The sequence below is a fragment of the Marmota flaviventris genome, chromosome 13, assembly GCF_047511675.1.
Source record: "Marmota flaviventris isolate mMarFla1 chromosome 13, mMarFla1.hap1, whole genome shotgun sequence".
Classification (NCBI taxonomy): Eukaryota; Metazoa; Chordata; class Mammalia; order Rodentia; family Sciuridae; genus Marmota; species Marmota flaviventris.
The window spans coordinates 99,111,031-99,129,769 of record NC_092510.1 but is presented as its reverse complement, the minus strand read 5'-3'; the positions used below and the strand labels follow the sequence as shown (position 1 = coordinate 99,129,769).

Here is an 18,739-nt window from a genome sequence, read left to right as displayed (position 1 = left end):
ACCCTCCAAGCCCCCAACAGGTGAGTTCTGGGCGTTTGGGGCCAGGACCAGTGACAGGAAAGACACCAGGGGAGGGGCCTCCGCACACTGCCAGCCTTGACTTGGACAAGTAAGAACATCAGTGACCACCAACTCCCTGGTGGCTTCGTCGTCCCTGCTTTGCAGTGGAATTCAGGAGGGGCAGTCCACTCACCCACGGGCATTCTGTCTTTCAGCCACGTAACAGTGGGCGCGGGGACCCCTGACACATCACAGGCTAGGACCAGCGGGCTCCCCGCCATCTGGCTCACTGTCTCTGTCTCGGGGTTCTCAAACGTTGGGGGCACTGCAGGAACGAAGCCAGAATACCAGAGCCCTGAGGCTCTTCCTCGTGTCTGTCCTCTGGACAGATCGGAGGCCTGGAGCCCCCTCCCCTACGGTTAGGAGCTCAGAAACCTCCAGAGCAGGGACCCCCCAAACAGGCTCACTCTGCACGGCGTGGGGAGGGGTGGTTTTAGTCACACATGGATCAAGAAGCAGCTGCTGGTTATTTCAAACCATTGAAAAAGCAGAGCGCAGGCAGCGTGCACTCAGCCCCAGGGTGGTGAATGCACGGCTCCTGCACCACAGCCCTGAACCTGTGCCAGGACAGGCATCACTAATCAATCCCAGCAAGCTCCTGCTCAGCCAGGATGAAGCTGTGCACCCAAGAAGGCGTTACCAGTGGAACACAGTCACCTTGCCCTCCCACACGGAGCCCGTGCTGTCCCTGCCCACTGAGGCAGGTCAGGAGGGGCTGTGGGCCGGGAGCAGCACCCGGGTGTAAGCCATTGTCACATTTGGTATGGCTCAGGATGGGATGCACCGGCTGCTGGCCTGGCTGATTCTGCTATTTGCCATCTGAGGCAGATAGCTGTGTCCTCATCCCACAGCCTGCGCCTCCTGGGCTGCAGCAGAGCTCTAGCTGAGTGCTGGTGAGTGAGGACAGCTGCCCTCCCAGCCTCCTGTGCCTGTGGGGGACAGCTGCCCAGCACGCATACCGGCCCTCTTCCCTGCCTCCTGCAGGCAGGACTGGATGCAGTGTCCCCACATCAGCCACGTGAACAGGGACAGTACCCTAAGAGAGGCTGGACTAACAAGGGGGAAGGAACCTGGAGGCCCAAAGGACAGAGGAGCCGAGTGGTCCCCGCACAGACACTGTCCCCCAGGTGGCCCCCGCACAGACACCCCCCAGGGTTTGTACGGGAGGCAGACTTCGTTCTCCTTTAGTCCCCGTAATGCGGGGTTCTTCCGTCCCACAGCTAGGTCTGTCTACACCCTGACACAGCTGACCCCGAGGAACCTGGCCCCGCTCCCCGGACAGCTTGGACAGGTCCCTTCACCTCAGCTTGAGAACACGTCCTGTCAAATGCCCTCTATGTTCTGCCCCAGGGCTGGGGGGACATGAGGTGCCATGCCCAGGCCTCCCACCCGGTGCCAGGTGGCCAGCTCCTCATAGCAGGTTAGGTGCGTCCACCTCCCAGCAGCAGGCGCTGCCCTTAGACCCTTCACCAAAGGTAAACCTGAGGGACACGGTCCCTCCATTAAGCCCCACAGAGCAGGTCCCTGGGGTCCTCTTTGGATCCTGCGAGGCCTAGTCTTTGGCACCTGGCCACGCCACCTCCTTCCAGCCATCGTCAACCTCATCCTTGGCGGCCTGGGGCTCCGGGGGCTCCTGGCCCTGCTGGCCAGGCCGGCAGCTTACCCTGGACGGTGAGGATGAAGGTGCGCGTGGCCTCCCCCGCCGCATTCCTGACTTGGCAGCTGTACACGCCCTTGTCCGACACCTGAGGCGGGAAAGGCACCTGATGCCCTGCAGCGGGGGAGGTGCCTGGGCGCCCCCACAACATCCAGGCCTCAGAGACCTCCAGAGCAGGGACCCCCCAAACAGCCAGTCCTGCTTGGGCAGCCAGAGGACATGGGGGCCTCTGGCCTTTCCCAAGAGCTTCAGGAGGCCCAGGGAGGCGCAGGGCCCAGGCCCATCTCCCTGTGCAGCTGGAGCTGGCAGGAGGAGCCCAGGGTGCGTTTCCAGAGGAAGGGCCGACAGTCCACGGCAGACCCTCGAGGGTGTCTGACCACACCAGAAGGGAAGGGCCCTGGGACAGACTCCTGCAGCCTCAGACGGCCAGCCAGGAGGACTTGGAAAAACTCTTGGTCCTGGGAAACCAAGGCAGGTGGCAGGGAACGGACCTGCTCAAGGGCATCCCGGAGCCGGGCAGAGCCAGGGCTGGGGTCTGACCTCGGAGCCCGGGGACCCTCCCAGGGCTCCCCTGGAGACTGTCACTCAGTCTGGGCTGCGCAGGTCTAGGAGGCGGGAGCCCCACACCCTGCCATGACCGCCCTCCCCAGGCCTCCCAAGCTGGAGGTGCACGCTCATGGCTCTCACCTGCGAGGCCAGGATCTCCAGCCTCTGTCCACTCTGCAGAACGTGGGTCCGCTGTGCCAGGGCCAGGGGCTGCCGGTCCTTGTACCAGGTCACAGCCGGCTCTGGAAGCGAGTCTGTCTCACAGCTTAGGACAGCCTTGTCCCCAGCCTGCACCAGGACTGTCTCCTGGGGGCTGTTGGGAGCCCGCCTAAAGGTTGGGGGAACTGAAGATAGAAGACAGCCCAGTGAGGCTCTGTGGTCTTCCCCAAGTCCTCCCTGGCCCTACCATGGGTGAGTGGCCTCTGGAGGCCCATGAGGGACACACAGTGACTCCACCCTGGTGGCTGGTGCAGACCCAGGGGAGCTGGGAAGAGAACCCAGAGCAGCACCCTCGGACCTGCTGGATGGCCAGAGAGAGCCTCTTGCCCTCTCTGGGCCTCAGCCTCCGGGATGGGGTGGGAGGAGACAGGGACAGCCCTCCTGGGCTCTTTCCTGTAAGAGCAGCCCCCAGCTGGGGCAGAGACCTCCAAGGGGTCCCAGCCAGCCCCCCGTCTCTCTGGCTGAGGAATGCAGAAGCCCCCTCCCTGCACACAGCAGGTGGGCACAGGCAAATGAATGAGCCACCTCAGGACTACAGAGAACCTTCCAGTGAGTCCTGGCTTGTGACACCTTGGGCCAACTTTCCCCAGGAGGATTCTAAAGATAAGGAGCCTAACAAGCCCCATGCCAAGAATCTCTTGAGACCAGAGAAGGGCCTCCCACCTTGACCATCACGGAAGCCCACCACGAGCCCCGTGCTGGGTTAAGTGCTGTGTGCATCATAAAACGGTCACTTTACAGATGAGAACTCTGGGGCTCAGAGAGAGGGAGTAATTTGCCCAAGGTCACAGAGCAAGTGAACACGCAGCAGCTGAGTTTCAAACCCCAGTGCATCCAACTCCCAAGGCTTTGGTCTTAACCTCCATGCTAGACCATGCCACCTGGGTCCTCTCCCTTCAGAAGGACGGGGGGCCCAGCTGCAGATAGTGCCAGCTGCCCTCTGCTGCACTGCTGCCGGGGTTGATGGAGCATAGGAGAGGCTGCGCGGGGCAGTGCCTACCCAGCACGCTCAGCTGCACTGCTCTCTGGTCGCGACCGGCGGCGTTGAGGGCTTCACACAGGTACGTCCCAGAGTCCGACTGCTGGACCCGCGCCAGCCGCAGCGTGTGGGTGCCTGCAGAGGAGTTGGTCCTGGCGCCAGCCCCCAGGGACTGTCCCCCAACCCCGACCCCTCCCGGCTGCACAGCCCTGCCCTGGGTTGGAACAGCAGCCGCCACAGCCCAGAGCTGGGCCCAAAGCCTCAGTTTACCCACCAGGCAGGAGGAAAGCATCCTCCCCCAGGGAGAGGGCCTGGCCGTCCTTGTACCACGTGACCTCGGGGCTCGGGTGTGCGTGGACTTCACAGGGGAGAGAGACGCTGCTGTTGAGGATGGTGGTGACCTGCTCCGAGTTCTGGCTTGTGATTCGTGGTGGGACTGTCCCCATGGCCACCGGGAGAAAAGACAGACATCAGAATGCACCGGGACGGGGGCAGAGGGCCAGCAGGTGACACACCGAGCTCTATCAAGCTCCTGGGGTTTCCTGCAGCCCTGTGCAGAACCTCTGTGGGTCCTAGCTACTGTCCACACGAGCACACTGAGGCTTGGAGATCAGAGAGGGACAGACACTCTTCCAAGCCCACACAGCTGTCAGTGGCAGAGACAAAATTCCTGTTCAGCCTTGGGTCCGTGACCTTGAGTGCTCAGCACTGCCCGCTTCGCTCCTGAGGCCACAGCTGTCCCTGCATCTGAGCTGGGAGAATGTAGACTGAAGAATGCAGACTCATCAGGAAGCCCCACGCCCTCACCACCTGCCTCTCCAGGTGTTTCCACGGGTGAAAGCCAGGCTCAGCCCCGCTCAGCTGAAGGCCTGGACCCAGGAGAACACTCAGCTCTAGGCCAGGTATACAGTAGGTGCTCAAAAATAGTGCTGTAAGGGGGCTGGGGTTGTGGCTCAGAGGTAGAACCTCGCCTACCCTGTGTGAGGCACTGGGTTGGATCCTACAATAAAGATCTTGTGTCCACCTGTAACTAAAGATAAACCTAAAGAACTGGTGCTGTCAGCCCCGGGAAGAGCCGTCCCCCGGCTGCCTGACAGCTGCTCAGGACCATCTAGGGATGGCCCCAATCGCTCCCTGCTCAGGACATAGCTGGTGTCAGGCTGGGATCCCTGAACTCTGAGAGCAGGTCCCAGAGGCCCCGCGGGAGGGACAAAGCACTGGCAGGGCCACCGGTGCAGCCGCTCACCTTGGACCCTGAGGGTGAAGAGCTTCTCTGCAGAGCCTGCCTGGTTCTGGGCCACACACATGTAGCTGGCAGCGTCGGCCACCTCTGCCGTAGACACCTGCAGGTGCCACAGGCAGGTGGCTCTGGTGGGAGCTGGAGGCAGGCCCCTTGGCCTCCCCGCCCCGCCCTCAAGCTGCTGTGAGGCCCTGTCCTTGCTGCCCCATAGCAGCAGCAGGTGGCCCATGGAGACCAGGAGGACCCCTGTGACGCCCCTCCATCTGGGGCTTTGTGTGACACTCTTTCTGTGGCACAAGGTTGGTGTTGGGCCCTTCTCTGTTGCAAACTGGATGTGGGCGGCTATGGGGGGCTGCACCTGTCTGGACACTGGAGGCTGAGAGTGCCCCCTGGAGCCTAGGATCCTAGGTGACACCTTTAACCGGGGGGGGGGTCCTGTGCCCACCTGCAACACGTGTCCATCCTCTAGGACCTGCAGCCGTGGACTTGGGGAGAAGGGCAGCCCGTTCTGCAGCCACGAGAGGGTGGGCGGGGGGTTGCCCAGGGCCGGGCACTGGAGGCTGACGCTGCTGCTGGCGTTGACGGTCACCTCCTCCACCAGCTCCTCCGTGTCACCCAAGATCACAGGCGGGGCTGGGTGGGGGAGAGAGGGTGAGGAGCGGCCAGGCTCCTGGGCTGGGGTGGGCCTGGGGCTGAGGGCAGTGCCTGGGGCTCCTGTGCCTGCTCACCAAGCCCTCCCAGGAGGCCACAGCTCCGAGGGTGAGCGGTTCTGCTGGCTCAGGCCCCACTGGGAACTCGGGCGACCTGGCCCTGCAGAGGGAGCCCCAGCCTGCAGCCCCCCACCCCCCTGCACTCACTCAGCACCAGCAGCTCGTAGTGCAGCCAGTCCTCGCCCACCTCGTTGGAGGCCTTGCACGAGTACCTCCCGGCATCCTCAGCCCGCACCAGGGGGATCTGCAGGATCCGGCCTCCTGCAGGGACACAGGGCAGAGGCCTGGGCTGGCCGCGAGCCCCACCCGAGAGCGAGGAAGCTGCTCTCTCCTCTGGAGGGGGCCGAGGACAGTTCCCACTCCCGCCTCATCTGTGCAATGGAGAGAATCAGGTCCGAGGGCGGCTCACGGCTTGCTGGGAGCCGGGCCCCAGGGCACTGGCGCTGTGGGGCTGCCGTCGTCCACCTTAGACAGGAAGACAGGCTCCCAGCGGCGGCCAGCAGGAAAGCAGCCGCCCCAGGCTCAGGTCTGTGGCTGTGTGGAGCTGACCGCTCCCGAGGACGGCAGGGGACGGGCAGCAGGTTAATGGCCCAGGAGATGCCCGGGAGGCAAGGCGGGCAGATGCTGGGTCTGCAGCAAGTTGGAGTGACCAAGAGCCAGCACTCTCCCTTGAGTGCCAGGGGACAGAGCCCGGAATGATAGGCGGCTCCCGGGTTGAAGTCAGTTGAGTTTGAGGTCAGGATCAGAATTCAGGTCATTATCTTATGACCACCACCATGACATGCTGAGGATTAGGGTCAGTGGCCAGGGTCAGAGGTCAGTGCTGGGGTTGGAGGTCAATGGCCAGAGGCAGGGTCAGTGGCTGGGCCTGGGTTCAGTTGTCAGTTGGGATTGACCTGTGGCCAGGATCTGCATTAGGGACGAGAATGTGACTGAGCCCACTGAGCACTAGGATTTGGAGCTGGTGTCCAGGTCAGAGGCCAGTAGCAGGTTAGGGGATTGTTATAGGGATTTCAAATAGGAACCAGGGACTTTGACTAAGCATGGCCTCTCCCAGAGCCTGGGGAGTCCTCCTTCCTTTTGAAGGGCCAAAGTACAAACCTCGTGTGACTTGCTCATGGTCAGCCATGCGACTGACCATGAGCCCAGCAGCCCACTGCTGCCCAGACCCAGCAGGACACAGCACACATGCTAAGCTGGGAAATCGTCCAGTCTCCCCTGCCATGGACCACAGGGCCCTGCCCCTCGGGTACCAGCTGGCTCCTGGCCCACCCAGGGGAGCCGGATGACTGTCCAAGGGAGCCATAGGTCTCAGTTCCACCCCCTGGGACTTTTAATTCAAAGTCATCCAGAAAAGTGATCACAAAATAAAAAAGTTCATTTGAAAATTAAATAACCTTAAATAAACGTATATTTGAGGTGGTAAAAAGAAAAAGTAATCCTCATGAGTTGTGACCCAGCAAGAGCCTCCTCGAGGTTGTGGGCTGAGCCCAGCTGAGACCTTAGGTAAAGGACCACAGAAGAGGGAGGTGCCACTTCTGCTGATCACTCCAGGCAGGTCATTCGGGATCCTGAGGCCAGAGGCGGGCACGGCCCAGAGTGGCAAGCTCTGCGCTAAAACCTGCGGCAGACAGTGACCAGGGCTGACCCTGCCAGCCTGCTACAAACTGCAGCCAGCGTCCCGAGTGGCCACACACCTCAGTCCAGGTCACACAGCAGGTGGCTCACAGGAGAGCCTCAAGCTTCTCTCAGAGGCCTGCCTACCTTGTAGCACAGCGACGCCATCCGCGGCCGAGAGGGGCTGGTCCTCCCTGTACCAGGTGAGCTCGGGGGGCGGGATGGCATTGGTGTCGCAGTACAGGTAGGCTGGGTTGCTCTCCACAACCTCCCGGTATTCCGTCACCCCACCCAGGGCCTCCTCCTCGCGGGACAGGATCTCGAAGGGTGCATCAGCCTCTCCTACCTTCTGGAACATGGGGGGCACTGGGTGGGGAGACAAAGCCGTTGGGAAACACAGCAGGGGGACTGCACCTCTGCCCGGAGAGTCCCGCCAGCCGCAGAGACACAGAATCGCCTTGGGTCAAGGTCTTTGTTAAATGCACTCCCTCCTTGGCTGGTGCTATTGAGCAGCTACTCTGTGCTGGGCGCTGGGTAGTGCTGGGGCCTAAGGAGCTCGTGTCTGAGGGGCTTGAAGACCCCTGGGGACGCAGAAGTACCGTCTAGGGCAGGAAGCCGATGCTAAGCTTCAGCCAGCATTTAACCGCCACAGAGGCCCAGACCATCAGATTTCAGGACCAGAAGGGGCCCAAGGTCAGCTGTTTTGTCACCTTCATTCGGCAAAGGATGAGACTAAGGCTTGGAGGGCACAGCCAGCCCAGGTCATGCAGCCCGTTGACAACGGAGCCAGGGTGTGGGGCCCGGGGGCCAGCAATGAAACAGGGTTGTTCCTCCTGCCAGGCCACTGCCCATCAGCGGCCCCACGGGCCCACCAGCCTCCCTAGTTTCCTGCCTCTGAGTCTCCCTGCCTCCCGGCCTCCCGGCCTCCCAGCCTCCCCACCTCCCTGTCTCCCTGCCCGCTTCTCTCCTTCCCTACATCCCTTCCTCTTTACTTTTTTCCCAAAGGAAAACGTCATTCACAAAAGCAGAAAGAACACGAGGGCCGTGAGTGCCCGTGAGCAGCTCCCGCGTTGCCGACTCGCGGCCCTAGGCTCACTCTCAGCCTGGTCGCTGGAACCAGATCCCCGGGCTTCCTAATAAAGTGAGGGGCATCTGCAGGGGTTGGGCCAGGCTTGGGTTCACCAGATCCAATCCAGCTCTCCTTAGTTCTGTGCGGGGCTGGAGCCCTGGGCTCAGGGCCTCGTGCCCCAGTGGTGGCAGGCCAGGGTGGTGCGCTGCTGCCTGGGGTTGTTGGGATGGGGGCGGTGCCTGGTGGGCTCCCTTGCCAAGGGCTGGTGCTCCATGCTGACAGCTGCCCCAGGGGTCGCACTGGGGAACAACAGGTCCCTCACCCTGCTGGCCACCACCCACCCCTGCCCCGCGCGGGGCCACGCTCACCCTGGATGAGCACGTTGAAGTCCTGGTCATCCTCCCCAGCCACATTGGTGGCCACGCACAGGTATCGGCCGGAGTCGGAGACCTGAGTGGGCTGGATCTGGAGCAGCCGCCCCTCCCCTAGGACACGGAGGCGCTGCCCGGGGGCCACAGGCTGCGGGGACAGAGGGGTTACAGAGATGGGAGATGGGGGCACACAGCACCCAGACAAGGGTGCTTACATCTTAATAAAACACCTCACAGACGGATGGGGACACCCTGCAACTTGGTGAAACCAGATCCATATTAATAAAAATTGGAAAAGAAAGAAATGGGCAAGAGGAGTAGGGTCGCTGCTCCTGAGACATCCCCACCCACCGGGAACTGGGTCTATACCAAAATAGACAGGGTCCATGTGCCCGGGCCAGCTCGGGGGCCCTCTGTTTTCTGGGCTCTTTTCTGGAAGATTCCAAGCAGAGCCAGTGGGACCCCCGGCGAGGGCCCGCCCGGCCCGGCCACTCACCCGCCCGTCCTTGTACCAGCTGATGGAGGGTGGGGGCGCGGCCCAGCACTGGCACTCCAGGGTGAGCGTGCTGTTCACCTTGGCCTTCACCTCCTTCACGCTGACCGCCCCCAGGGGGTCGTCTTTGGAGATGGAAGGGGGAACTGAAAAGCCAGGGTGCAGGGAGTGAGTGGCCCTGGGGGGGACACCCCGCTCAGCCTGGTCCCGGGACAGCCCCTGAAGCAGGCCTTGGGTGCTGCTCCTGGGGGGGTAGGGAGAGGGACCCTGAGGTCGACCCACTCATGGGCCACCTGCCATGGCTACGGGACAGGGAGGTCTAAGGCAGGGGACTCCTGGGGCAGCTTCGGATGTCCTTCTGGAAGGTCTGAAGCTGCAGGGCCTCTGGTGACACTCACAGCAGAAGTGGCTGGGGGAGGCCAGGACTGCCCATGGCCCAGGTCCTACCCACTCCTCCTGGGTCCTCAGCGCCACAGTGGGGAAGCACGGGTCCCCACAGCAGCCTGGTGCCCATCAGAGGAAGGTGCCCTGGGTGTCAGGCAGGGCCCTGGGTTCGTGGGCAGCCTTCTGGCTGCCTAGCCAGTGTCCCCGCGTCCCAGACTCACTGAGGACCTCCACGTGGTAGTTCTTCATGGCCTCCCCGAGTTCGTTGGTAACCACACAGGTGTACTGACCGGCGTCCTCCTTCTGGGCATCCAAGATCTGCAGCCCGTGGGTACCTGCTCAGGGGACAGCAGCCAGGGTCACCCGGCAGCCACACCTCACAACGGCTCCTTCCTCTGACCCAGCCTCGTGAGCCGTCACCTGTCCCCTCACTCCCTGCTCCCAGGGGGTGGTACCTGGAAGCAGCTGGATGTTCTTGGAGGCCTCAAAAGGGACCCCGTCCTTCATCCAGGTGATGTTGGGGGAAGGGAAGGCCAGCGCCTCGCAGATCAGGGAAATGGGGTTGTTGATGATCACGGTCACCTCTTCATCTGCACTGTCCTCCGTCACTCCCAGGATGCTGGGAGCCACTGGGGGGTGGGAAGGGACCCATGAGCACAGATCCCCAGCCACGGCCCCGAGGACCGGGACGGCCTCGAATCCTGGTTCTCGGCTTTGGTGACACTGTCATTTGCGCTATACCAACAGGACAATGAGACTTAGAGGAGCCACAGTGGAGTGCCTGGTGTCCAGTTCAGGCCTGGCGTCCAGCACCAGACTCTCCAGCAGTGAGCAGCCACCAGGGAAGGGGATCATTTCTGCCTGGGTCCCCAGGAGCGCCCCTCATGTAAGCACACGGTGCACACGTGATCGAGGCAGGGAGCGGAGCCCGGTCAGCAAGCTCTTCCCTGGCCAGCCGAGCCAATCTGCCAACACCTGAGGGGGCTCATTTGGGGGGTAAAATGGCTGCTGCTCATCCCCCCGAGGTTCTGGGCTTGCTACGCAGCCTTGGCAGAGCCAGGCCACGGGAGGAGTGACTTTGGCGGGCCCTTGGCGGGCAGGGGCGGGCAGGGCAGGAGTCTTGGTGGCGGGATCATTCAGGGCGGGAAGCAGGACAGGTCCGTAACCACATCCCTCACTGTGCACTGACCGCGCCCCTAGAGTGCCTACTAAGTGAACCCCACCTTCTCAGTCTGTGCCCCTCCCAGAGCCAGGGAGAGGGCGAGGGGGCGCCCCTGCAGGGCTGAGAAATTCCCTCCTTGAGCCCCAGGGGCTCTTCCTTCCACCCGGAAGCAGATTTTTCAAGGGAGCCAAGGCCCGACTCTTGGTTGATTCTCCCCTCCAGCCTAACAAGACAACAGGTGCTCACTGCCCTCGGGGGACAGATGCCTGGCTGTGAGCTCACCGCCGGACCCTGGCCTGAGCCCAGAGCTTCATCTGGGACGTGGGACGACACCTCTCCCCTCCAGCGTGGTTGTAAGGACTGAGCCGAGCGCATGGCTCATGGCCAATGTCTAATCACACGACTGTCACTGGGTAGCTCCCTCCACCACCCCCTGGCCAGGGGCCTCCGAGCTCACCCAGGACACTAAGCTGGACGTGCTTGGTCTTCTCCCCAATGCTGTTGGCTGCCACGCAAGAGTAGTGACCGGCACTGGACAAGCTGGCCTGCGGGATCTGCAGGAGGGCTGCATCGTCTCCACCAGCCAGCGGCCGCCCGTCTTTGAACCACGTGACCTTGGGTGGGGGGTGGCCTGCGTGCAGGGCAGAGATCGGGACCATTCAGCAAGATCTGACCAGGGTGGCCTCAGGGGTCAGAGGATGCTTCCGGATAGGGCAAGGGACACAATTCTCGTCCAGGTCTACAGGCCAAGAAGCAGCAGGAAACCAGCGGACACCAGGCCTGGCGGGAGCCCTTCCTCCGGGACTGGCTCCCTTTTCCTACCCAGGAGTGGGAGGGATGGCCTGGTACAGTTGGGCCAGTTGGAAGGGCAAGTTATTCCTTCATTCCTCCCTTCATCCACCCCTCCATCCACTCACCTGCTCCCTGCCCACCCACCCACCCACCCACGCCTTCCTACCCACCTACCTGCCTGCCTATTCACCCACCCATCCGTCCCTGAGTCCATAGGCACTCATGGGAGCCTACTCTTCCAGGCACTGGGGAAACCACGGTGACAAGGAGTGGGGTCCCTAAGGAGCTCAAATGTCACAAGGCCACTGTGGTCTCCTGTGGTGGCTGCTGAGGCAGAGAGGCCCTGGCTCTGTGGGGGCCTAAGGAGGCATTCTGCTGGGTGCACAGGGCCAGCCGTGGACTCCCATGGAGGGTCCTGGAGGCTGAGACCAGTAGTCAGGTACGGGGTGGGGGCACACAGGGCAGAGTCAGTGAGTGCAGAGGGGCAGGGGCGAGGCCCAGGGGCCAAGGTGCAGAGGGGCCAAGTGAGGGCAGCAGGGCGGGGTGGCGGTTCCATCCAGGACCCTCCCTTCCAAGGCCCACCCCGCCTCCGGGCCTAGCACATGGCACAGCCTTACCCGTGGCATTGCACGTCAGCTGGGCTGTCTGTCCCTCGGCGACCCTGACCACCTCCTCCAGGTCCTCATTCTCAATGCTGGGAGGAACTGGCAGGAGCAGGGAGACAGCGAGCTACAGACAGGGCTGGCCCACTCCGGCTGCAGAAGCTCAGAAGTGGAGGCCGAGACCCCGGGGCCAAGGCTGGGAATTTGCAGTCCCCCCCGGGCTGCATGGAATGATGGACAGGCCACTGAGTCTGGGCCCAGTGGGTCCTGACTGGCCTCTTGGGCCTCAGAATCTCCATTTGTTCACCAGTGAGAACCATCACAGATCAGTCTGTGAGGAGGCCGAGTATTCAGAGAAAGCGCTGGCGCCAGCATTGCCAAACCGGTTACTGCCAAGAGAAGGCTCCTCGCTGCAGGACTTATCAGAACCTTTACTATGCAGAGCCCAGGGCTCTCCTCTAGTTTCCCTATCCCCTCACGTCTGGGCAGGGAGTCTAATACACATTGCTGCTGCCTGAAGGACATCCCAGAGCCTCTGTCACAGGCCCTGACCAGAGAAGGCAGTGAGGGCAGGGTGGAGAACACACGCCCCCTTCCACTTGGGGTTCGTTGCTGGGGTGTGCTGTGGCAGCCTCAGAAGGAGGCTTTTATCTGTTTTGCAGGTTGGGGGGGAGCCCAGGGCCTCCAGCCTGCAAGGCAGGTGCTCTGCCAAGCGCTGCACCCCAGCTCCGAACAGAGACCAGGAAAGCAAGGCGCGGCCTCTCCCTCCCCCTGCCTGCCCCGGGAGCCCCCAGGAAGGAGGGTAGGGCTGCCGCGTACCCAGCACCTCCACGCTGAAGTTCCTCCGCGCCTCCCCAGCCTCATTGTTCGCCAGGCAGGAGTACAGGCCTCGGTCCCGTTCCTGTGCCTGCGTCCTCTTCAGCATCCAGCCACCTGGGGAGGGAGGCTGCGGCTCAGCACGGCTCCGCGCTGCCTCCTGCCCGCCCCAGGGGCCACGCAGGCACTGTGATGAGAGCCCACGCCTCGGCCTCGCTCGCTCGGAGTCCGTGCCCCAGCCAGGGAGGGAAGCCGGCATGGAGCCGCCTGGATATCAGACATGCTCCAGAGCAGGCTCAAGCACCCTGTCCTGCAAGAGGGCTCCCTCGCCTGGTCAACCCTGGCTCTGGGCTGGGGCCGAAGGCACGGAAACTTCAGACCCCAGTTTATTCTGTCAGCACAGAGGCCTTCTCCTAGGGAACCACAGTGATGATGGCATGTGTCCTGGTGTCCTGGGCACCCGCCCCGCTCCTGCACCTGGGCAGACATCACTAACGGATGGCCACGCTCCTTCCTGCTGGGCCCAGGTGCAGTTCCTGTCTGCACAGTGTATCTGGCATCCGCCACCAAATGCCAGCAGCCACGCCCAGGGGAGGCACTGCGATCCCACATGGACAGGTCCTGAAGTCCCTGAGAGACCTAGGTGGGACCCTGCCTCCTCGTGGGCCTCAGAACCTCCATTTGTCCGCCAGTGAGAGCCCTCACGAGCCTCTCTGTGAGGAGGCCGAGTATTCAGAGACAGTGTCAGGGTCAGCGTTGCCACAGCGTTCTCACTGCCTGCAGGACGTTCTGTGTCATCGTGAGACATGACATGCTTCCTCGCTGCAGGACATATCAGAGCCTTTACTAGGCAAATGTGACCCTGGAGTCTCTGGGAGGGGAGGGGAGCAGAACAGGAAGCCTTTTGTTTCTTAGTATTTAGTTTTAGGCGGACACGACATCTTTATTGTATTTTGTGTGGCTGAGGATCGAACCCAGGGCCTCACGTGTGCCAGGCGAGCGCTCTGCCCTGAGCCACAGCCCAGCCCCCAGGAAGCCTTTTCCAAACCTATTGGCGCTTCCCCTGGAGCACCACACCTGACCTCGGGGCTGGAGGTCATGGGCCTGCAGTGAGTGGAGGCCGAGACAGGGGTGACCAGGTCACAATTCTGGCTGGTGCCTCACCTGCCAAAAGGTAGGTGTCCTCCCCTGGGTCGATGGGCTCCTCCTCTTGGAACCAGCGGACGGCTGGGGGCGGGACCCCGGTGGCTTCACAGAGCAGCGTCAAGGGGCCATGCAAGGCAGTGGTGACGTTGGTCAGCAGGTCCGAGTCTCCCACAAGCTCTGGGGGCACTGGGCCAGAGGGGGGCCGAGTTCAGGACACAGGCGGGGCCGGGCGCTCCCCCCCACCCTCTCTGAGCCTCTGCAGCCCTCAGCCCCCCTTGAGGGTGCGAGGAGGGGCAGGGGACAGGGTCTGAGCCACTGCCACCCAAGCGAGCTGGTGGTGGCCGGGCTGGGCTCTGGGCAGTTTCCCCAGGCCTGCAGAGGGCGTCCAAGGGCCCAAGGAGCCGGCACAGAGCTGCTGGTCTGGGGCCTCGCACAGCTGAGCCGGCTTCCCGAACCCACCCCTTGGGCTGAGGCGGCCGACTGCGGCCTGGAGGGGTCTGTTGGCAAAGGAAGCCCCCTCTGCTGGCCAGGGGAACCGGGGAACTGGGGACACCTGGCATCCTGGGGCTGCCAGGGGGCATGGCCAGAGGGAGTCCTCCCTAAGCCGCCCCTGCCCACCCCTCCCAGCTCCACCCTGGTGTATACAGCAGGAGCTCAGAAAATGACAGGGTGAATGAGCTGCCGCAGCAGCCCCCCGCCTGGCACACCCTGGCCCTGACCCCACACTTCAGCCAAGCCCTGTCCCCACCACAGGGAGAAGGTCCCGACTGTCGGCCCGAGGTCCAGGAGCAGAGCAGGGGACAGTGACGCAGGAAGGAGCAGGGGAGGGAGGGAAGGGGGCACGCCGGGAGGAGGGGGTGCGCAGGGCTGCGTGGAGCCAGTCCTGATTGGCCAGCCAGTTTGGAGTGACCCCAACAGCCACCCTCATCAGAGACCCGACTCCAGGAGGAAAAGGGGACGCCAGCCCAGGGCTGCGGGGAGGAGGACTGTCCCCGCTGTCCGCCCGCCGCCCGCCCACCCTCCCCCGCGGCTGCGGTCCTCACCCAGCACCGAGAGCGTGAACCTCCTCTCGGCCCTCCCCGCCACGTTCTCGGCCACGCAGCTGTAGTGTCCCGCCTGGGCCGCCCGGGCCCGCTCCACGTGCAGGCGGTGGCCCTGGTTCTGCAGCTGTAGGCCAGGCTCAGCTCCCAGGGGCTGGCCGTCCCTCTCCCAGGCCACCGTGGGCGGGGGGTTCCCCGTGGCATTGCACTCCAGGCTGGCCTCCCCGCCTTGGACCACGGGGACCAGCGTGTGGGGCTCCCAGGGGCCAGTGATGTGCGGGGGCACTGGGGGGAGGAGGCACATGGAGGAGAGCGGCTGGGTCGGGGCGCCCAGCTCCTGCCCTGACCTGGGACACGAGGGCCTGAGTTCTCTCCTGTACTCCCGGCTGTGTGGCCTTGGCCCGCTAACCTCACCTCTCTGGGCCCTTTCCATCTCGACTACAAGGTGAGGAAATATCTGCTGCCAGCTCTCTCACCCTGGGGACCCTGGCAGGTCTACCCCGGGAACAAGGGCACAGCACAGCCCTTTAGGGTCTGTGGGCTTCCTTCCTCAGACGCCCGGGGCTTCCTAGGGCTTGGACAGCCGTGGACTGGCCAGGCCTGGGACCACTCCAGGGCCGGGTTTCTCCCCAGCTGCGGAGCAGCCTTGGGTGACTTTCCAGGCCTGGGGCCCCTCACTGCACGCTGTGCGGTGAGCAGGTGCTGGCCGCGGGGCCTCCCGCCCGGTGCCCGCCCCAGGGCCTCCCCCGGTGCCCGCCGGCCGTGCAGCTCACCGAGCACCTCCAGCTGCTGGTCCTGGCTGCTGCTCCCCGCGGGGTTGCGGCACTCACAGGTGTAGGTCCCCGCCTGGGCCCGCAGGGCCGGCCCCAGGTACAGCAGCCTCCCCACTGCCAACGCCTGCCCCAGGCCAGGCCCCTCCCCGGGCAGGGGGCGACCTGCGGGCAGGGAGAGGAGCCTGGTCCAGGGCACTCGTGGGACCCCGTCCCCAGAGCGTCTCCCACCACTGTCCCGGCTCCGGCTCACCCTCAAGCGTCCACCTGGTGACACCCCTCCCCGTCCCCGGAGCCTGCGGCATCCCACGGGACTCCCATCTGGCCTGGCCCTCAGAACGGTGGCCCTGCCTCACGCCCCCCTGGGGTCACTGAGGGGCCCCGGGGCCTGCCCTCAGTGGGTCCAGGTAAACTGTGAATGAGGGACCTGCCCGAGGAGGGAGGGGCCAGGTCCCCCGGCAGCAAGCAGAGGCGCAGTTCCCACCTGCTCCGTCCCTGCTGTGACCTCAGCGGCTCCCAGGCTGACCCCCACCAGAACCTGCCCTCGAGCGCCAGACACTGGACATCTCGCTGGCACCTGGCAGCTGCCTCAGGATCCACTCCCCCAGCCCCAGGGGCTCCCCACCAACTGCCCGGGAGCCTCCATGGCGAAGGCAGCTCCACTGTCCCCCGCGAGGCCCAAACCTGAGCGTCATCCCCGACTCCTCCCCTCTGCACTGCCCGTCCAGCAGGGCAGGAAGTCCACAGCACCACCTCTACCCCAGACTGTCTCCTCTAGCTCCCTCCCAGGTCCCCGAGTGCAGGTGGCGGAACCTCAAGCCTGGAGCCTGGCACAGCCTCCCCACTGGCAGTGCCCACCTGGCTCCAGGGCCTGTTTCCAGCGTGGCTGGTAGGGTGGCCCTGCCAGAGCTTCAGTCAGAACGGGGACTGCTCGGAGCTGTGCGGTGGCCCGTCTCAAAAGCAAAACCCAGGATCCTAAGAAACCCTCAAGCTCGGTCCCTGTCACTTTAGTGACCATGTCCTGCTACTATCCCCCTTGCCGACTCTGCTCCAGCCCCACTGGCCCCTATGTTGCTCTGCAAGCATGCGGGCTCACTCCTGCCCCAGGACCTTTGCACTGACCATTACCTCTGTCTGGAATACCTCTCCCTGCCATATCCTCAGTTCCTCCCTCGCCTTCAAGTCTGCTTGGTCAGCCGTCTCTGGCCATCTGACCTAAAGCTGCAAATCCCACCTGTACACCTTCCCCTCCCTGGCCGTACCTGTCTCTACTCCCCAGCTAGGCCAGGGGGTCACTTACTCACTTTAGGTGTGTCCTCTGACTGCCTCACTGTGAGGCGGCCGCACCCCCAGGCCTCCAACAGGGGCCCGCACATATAACAACTCCAAGTATTTACTGCACCAGGCACCGAGGGGTGGGATTCAGCAACGGCCAAGACAGAGCGCCACAGAGCCCACAGGCTCACGGAGGACCAGAACAGGACTAAGGCAGGTGACAGGAGTGACCCCTCAGGGAGGCCCTGCCCCAGGAGGGTGGCAGGGAGGGTTCCCAGCGGAAGGCAGCTGTCACTCTGGGGGATGGAGCTGACGGCTGGGGAAACGGCTCCTCCACGGCCAGGACCCCTCCCAGGGCTGTGACCCTCCCCCCCCGCCAGGCTGGGGGGGGCAGGGCGGCCATCCTACCGTCCTTTCTCCAGGAGATCTTGGGGTGGGGGATGCCCTGGCACTCGCAGGACAGCCTGGCGGGGTGGCCCTCGTTGACGGTCAGGGTGCGGGGCTCGCTGGAGGGGAACTCTGGAGCCACTAGGCAGAGCACAGAGGGGTGAGCTGGGTGGCACCGGAGGGGGCCAGGAAGGTGCAGAGGAAAGAGCAGGTGACCCTCCTCCCTGGGCCCCCGTGCCAGCCCTGGCGGGCGGGGGGCACCTGCAGACCCTCACCCCAGACGTTCAGGTTGAAGTGCTTCTCCGAGCGGCCGGCCCGGTTCAGAGCCTCACAGGAGTAGTGGCCCGCGTCCCACGGCTCGGCTCTGTCCACCTGGGCCAGCATGGACACGGGGGTCAGAGGGGGAGCTCAGGGACGGGGTCGCCACCAGACAGCCCATGTGACCTCAGACACACGGCACATGACCTCCCTGAGCCCCGACTCCCACCAGGCGCCTCCCCACCCACGACAGGAGGAAGCTTCTGGAAGGCAGAGCCTGTGGGGTGGGCTGACAGGGCCCATGGTGGGCTCAGGCTCTGGAGAATCCAACCCAGAGAGGGTGGAGGGTGAAGGGGGGCTGCCCTCAGGGGTCCCCGCAGGGCGAAGGGGTCGTGGCCTTGAAGAATAAAGGGAGGCAGAGCTCAGGGCTGGGAGTGACCCACGTCCCACGGTGTCCAGGGGTGGGCGCGGTGCTGCTGAGCTGGGCCAGGGGCCCTGAGTGCCAGGAGGGCCCCGTGGGGGGGCGTCTGGTCACAGTGAGCAGCAGGGATGCTCGTGGCCGGCTGGGCACCACAAGCCCTGCCCGGAGCAGCTGCGCACTAGGGAGAGGCCCGGCCGTCCACTGGGCAGCGGCACACCTGCAGCAAGGCCTTGTCTGCGGAGAGGCGGGCCCCGGGCCGCAGGTGCAGGGGCCTCCCGTCCTTCCGCCAGCTCAGCACAGGAGGGGGCACGGCGTGGCTCTGGCACTCCAGGGCCACCGACTCGTTGGCCACGACGGACACGTTCAGCTCTTCCCCCAGGATGCTCGGGGGCACTGCGGGAGGAGGGGACAGGGGCTTTCTCAGGCCTGTGAGGGTCCAGCAGGGAGCCACAGCCGTCAGGATGGGGCTGTCCCAGCTCCACTGCCTCCCAGCCCTGCTTCAAGAGGAGGCCGCACGCCGGCCTGGAGCATTGGGAGGTCACCGCCATGGGGGATGGGGGATGGCAGCTCAGGCCTCGGCTTCCTTTCTTACGACTCTTCGTGAATCTAGACTGACCTCTACGTTCATCAAAATTCAATAGTTATATTTCAGGAAATCTATAAAGCAAATCCCTGAACCACCCTTTCCTCCCCAGATCAAAGTAAACAGTGGAGCTCAGCGGGGA

General features: G+C 63.9%; 1 protein-coding gene across 1 annotated transcript in view; it reads right to left on the bottom strand.

The window, feature by feature from the left end:
• Window positions 1-18,739, bottom strand: part of Hmcn2 (hemicentin 2) — a 122,287-nt gene that overhangs the window by 34,117 nt on the left and 69,431 nt on the right. Inside the window, exons 41-62 of the mRNA XM_027945383.2 lie at window positions 18,232-18,407; window positions 17,611-17,707; window positions 17,357-17,476; window positions 15,677-15,838; window positions 14,907-15,188; window positions 13,882-14,049; window positions 12,721-12,834; window positions 11,917-12,003; window positions 10,965-11,138; window positions 9,801-9,974; window positions 9,567-9,680; window positions 8,965-9,107; window positions 8,466-8,616; window positions 7,176-7,394; window positions 5,559-5,672; window positions 5,147-5,334; window positions 4,708-4,804; window positions 3,736-3,897; window positions 3,483-3,596; window positions 2,405-2,607; window positions 1,724-1,805; window positions 194-325 (exon numbers count right to left, since the gene is read on the bottom strand). Of these exons, the coding sequence (XP_027801184.2) occupies window positions 194-325; window positions 1,724-1,805; window positions 2,405-2,607; window positions 3,483-3,596; window positions 3,736-3,897; window positions 4,708-4,804; window positions 5,147-5,334; window positions 5,559-5,672; window positions 7,176-7,394; window positions 8,466-8,616; window positions 8,965-9,107; window positions 9,567-9,680; window positions 9,801-9,974; window positions 10,965-11,138; window positions 11,917-12,003; window positions 12,721-12,834; window positions 13,882-14,049; window positions 14,907-15,188; window positions 15,677-15,838; window positions 17,357-17,476; window positions 17,611-17,707; window positions 18,232-18,407 (3,273 nt within the window). The remainder of the gene's footprint in view (window positions 1-193; window positions 326-1,723; window positions 1,806-2,404; window positions 2,608-3,482; window positions 3,597-3,735; window positions 3,898-4,707; window positions 4,805-5,146; window positions 5,335-5,558; window positions 5,673-7,175; window positions 7,395-8,465; window positions 8,617-8,964; window positions 9,108-9,566; window positions 9,681-9,800; window positions 9,975-10,964; window positions 11,139-11,916; window positions 12,004-12,720; window positions 12,835-13,881; window positions 14,050-14,906; window positions 15,189-15,676; window positions 15,839-17,356; window positions 17,477-17,610; window positions 17,708-18,231; window positions 18,408-18,739) is intronic.